At 37.5% G+C, this 3,886-nt stretch overlaps 1 protein-coding gene across 1 annotated transcript; it reads right to left on the bottom strand.

Annotated features, from left to right (window-relative positions):
- Positions 1–221: 221 nt before the first annotated feature.
- LOC100620421 (olfactory receptor 4C46-like) lies at positions 222–1,160 on the bottom strand. Its single transcript, XM_003353952.4, has one exon. It carries the CDS (start codon positions 1,158–1,160, stop codon positions 222–224), a length of 939 nt encoding a protein of 312 aa, XP_003354000.4.
- Between the last annotated feature and the right edge of the window lie 2,726 nt (positions 1,161–3,886).

Raw genomic sequence — 3,886 nt, 5'->3', positions numbered from 1 at the left:
CTAAGCCCTGATATGGTAGATTTTCTTTCTCCAAATGTGCCAAGTATAGTCCAGGTGAGATTTGTTTACCTTTTTTCACCTAAGTCTGCCCCCCTCCTTGCAGACTCTTTGATTTGTAGTTTTTTTATTATTCTTTATCTCATAGTTATTTTTTGGTGAGATCATCATCAGTGCTTTTGAGACTCGTCTTCATAGAATCAATGCTGGGACCCATGCACCTTTTATTTATCACCTGAAATAGCTTTCCTACTACACAAATTCTTAATGGCATTTTTCATCTGAGCATTTCTCAGGGTATAGATTAAGGGATTTAACATGGGAGTTATCATAGTGTAGAATATAGTAACTGCCTTGTCAATAGGTAAATTAGCTGCAGGTCTCAGATACACAAATATGCAGGGCACAAAGAATAGGATGACAACTGTGATGTGGGAAACACAAGTGGAGAGGGCCTTGTGCCTCGCCTCCAAGCTGTGGGTCCTTAGGGAAAGCAGGATGACCACATAGGAGCCAATCAAGAGGACAAAGTTTAACAGACATATGAAACCACTGTTGAGAGCAACAAAGAGTCCTAGAGTGTGGGTATCAGTGCAGGCAAGATTGAGCAAAGGATTCAGATCACACATAAAGTGATCGATGATGTTAGGACCACAGAAAGGTAATCTGAAGATGAAGAGGATCTGTATGGTTGAATGAAGAAAACCTCCAACCCATACCACTCCTACTAGCAGCCAACACACCTGCCAGTTCATGATGGTTATATAGTGCAATGGCTTGCAGATGGCCACATAGCGGTCATAGGCCATCACAGTAAGCAGGATGATATCAACACCTACAAATAAATGTTGGCCAAAGATTTGGGTCATGCATTCATTGAATGGGCTGGTTTTCCTTTCATGGAGCAAATCTACAATCAGTTTAGGGGTGTTGACAGAAGAATAGGAAGCATCAATGAAAGAGAGATGAGCCAGAAAAAAGTACATAGGGGACTTCAGTAATGGACTGGCTGTGACGATGACCATGGTGAGCACATTTCCCACCACAGAAACAATGTAGATAATCAAAAATACAACAAATATGATCTTCTGAGTCTTTGGATTCCTCGTGAGCCCCAGTAGAATGAACTCTGTCACATTGTTCCTATTCTCCATGTATCTCATGTTATGATTAATTACATTACCTGAAAAATAGTCACTTTTTATTAGCTCAATCTTGAATTCATTAGTTCTCTCCATATAATAAATATTAAATGCCTAGATTCTATTGAGTTATGAATTCCTTTGCAAATACATATGGGAAACAAGAGTATGGTCCATTAAGGACAACTCAAACTCTCTCCTTGGAGCAGATAATATTTAGTTATAAACATGAGGAACTTAGTAAACACAGATGCAGGAGATGATCTTGCACATGTGAGATACTCAGAGCTTAAGGCAAGGCAGTAGATCCCACATATAGTATCAGCTAAGCCTGAAAGGAGATATAAAGGTCATGAGTACAAAGCTAAGGAATTTTCCCAATATTCTTAGGAAATGGTAACCTTTGCAAGATAGAGATTATGAATGGAAGAATGAAGAAGGATTTGAGAAAGAGGAAATCTTGGATATAACTCCAGTTAATATATTTGTGTGACTTGAATGAAGTGCACTGAGGTTCAGTTAGAGGATGGAAGACAGAAAGAAACACTAGTATCAGACTATTTAAATATTTGTTTTAAAGTTAAACAGGACATTAGTGATCAGAAAGTAATGAAAGAATACAGGAGCTACTGTAATGAAACTGGTAAACATTTTGTAAATTCAGTTGCTTTATAATAGCTTATAAATATACTCTTTAATGATTGATTGCTATGCACATGACATGAGAGTAAGCTGTATAGTTGATATTACTACATCCATATGGCAAATGAGGATCAATCAGTATATAATGATAATATAAGAAAAATATTAGTAATAATCATATTAAATAAAACCTATTGAATACTTACTGTGCTCTAAGACTTTCTGTTATTTAAGGCTCATTAAAAACCTGTAAGATGTAATTTTTATACTTACTTTACACATTAGAGGAAGAAACATAGAGAAATTAAGGATCCTACCCAAAATCAAGCAGTGAAAAAGGGCAGAGCTAAGATTAATTCAGATTATACTTCTTTTTTTTGCTACAAATTCTTAATCCATTCCCTATATTTTTATGTTACAATGAACAATGTTTAATTAGTAAACTTTTGATAAGGCTATAATAACCATTTTTATTTTAATACTTCATAGACAACTATATACAGTGGAATTTTGTCAACTTACATGCAGACTCAGAGACTTACACAGAGTATAACATCTTAGAGTCTGCCAATATAAATAACTATGTGGTACTGCTTTCACTGAATGTCAATTTTATCTCTGTCTCTTTCTCACACACAGCTTTTCACTCTATAATTTCCCTCCAAAGCAAAAACCCACAAACTTTTTCCTACAAATGTTGAAAATGATGATCCTAGTTGTTGAGTGGATTGGTTTAAGAATCAAAAAGAGGAGTTCCCGTCGTGGCGCAGTGGTTAACGAATCCGACTAGGCACCATGAGCTTGCGGGTTCGGTCCCTGCCCCTGCTCAGTGGGTTAACAATCCGGCGTTGCTCTGAGCTGTGGTGTAGGTTGCAGACGCGGCTCGGATCCCGCGTTGCTGTGGCTCTGGCTCTGGCGTAGGCCAGTGGCTACAGCTCCGATTAAACCCCTAGCCTGGGAACCTCCATATGCCGCGGGAGCGGCCCAAGAACCAAGAGATAGCAACAATAACAACAACAACAAAAAAAAAGACAAAAGACAAAAAAAAAAAAAAAAAGAATCAAAAAGAGAAGTTCGGAATCTTGACTTTTTCTCCCTTGCAGCTTCTTGATTTGAGGTATGTTTCTTGGCACCTTATATTTTTATTTCTTTTAATACCAAGTGAGAATAACAGCCCTACTCACAGGCTGTTATGAGAATTGTTGAGGGAATACATATGAACATATCCACCACAATTCTGTGGAATTTCCTTTGTTTTATTTTATTTACTTATTTATTTATTTTGGCCATGCCTGTGGCAGGTCCATGTCCTGGACCATGGATCAAATCTGTGCCACAGAAGTGACCTGAGCTGACAAGGCTGGATCATTAAATCGCTGTGCCAAAATGTAACTCTGAGCTTCACTTACTTTTTTTTTTTTTTCTTTTGTCTTTTTAGGGCTACATCTGTGGCATATGGAGGTTCCAAGGCTAGGGGTCCAATCAGAGCTACAACTGCTGGACTACACCACAGCTGCAACAATGTGGAATTCAAGCTGTGTCTGTGACCTACACCCACAGCTCATGGCAATGATGGATCCTTAACCTACTGAGCAAGTCCAGGAATCGAACCCACAGCCTCATGGTTACTAGTCAGGTTTGTTAACCACTGACCCACTACGGGAACTCCTGATCTTCACTTATTTTTATAACTGTTGATGCACCTAGGAATGGAATTGATATTCTGAGAAATAATACAGAGAAACATTCAACCATCCAATAAACTAAGGAAAAACATCTACAATTTTACTTTTAAAGAAGACACAGAGTCTCAAATTATGCATAGCAGTTGATACCAGGAAGACGTCTTCATGTTCATGTCTGGACTAAACATGATAATTTATATCACCTAATGTTCACATTCATATGTTTTTTGTGTGGTATATTTAAATTTTTTCATTCTCATGATTAATCTTAATTATTAAAAGAAGTGTCTCAGCAAAATAAAGGTATCTGGTGTTAGAGAGCTGGATCATACCAGTTTTTAAGCTCTATGAACTTCAAGTTTTTCACCTGTCAAAATAGGTTATAGAGTGGGCTGAAGGTAAAATGCTCTATTACTCTAT

The sequence above is a fragment of the Sus scrofa genome, chromosome 2 (assembly GCF_054392235.1).
Source record: "Sus scrofa isolate SSC_HxYL_T2T_F1_AM1 chromosome 2, Sscrofa_HxYL_maternal_Yorkshire_Landrace_v2.0, whole genome shotgun sequence".
In the NCBI taxonomy this organism is placed as follows: domain Eukaryota; kingdom Metazoa; phylum Chordata; class Mammalia; order Artiodactyla; family Suidae; genus Sus; species Sus scrofa.
Note: the sequence above shows the minus strand (reverse complement) of the source record. Positions and strands in the feature narration are given on the sequence as shown.

Excerpts from the sequence above, each read along its gene's own strand:
- LOC100620421 (XM_003353952.4), bottom strand. The coding sequence starts at position 1,160 with ATGAGATACATGGAGAATAGGAACAATGTGACAGAGTTCATTCTACTG.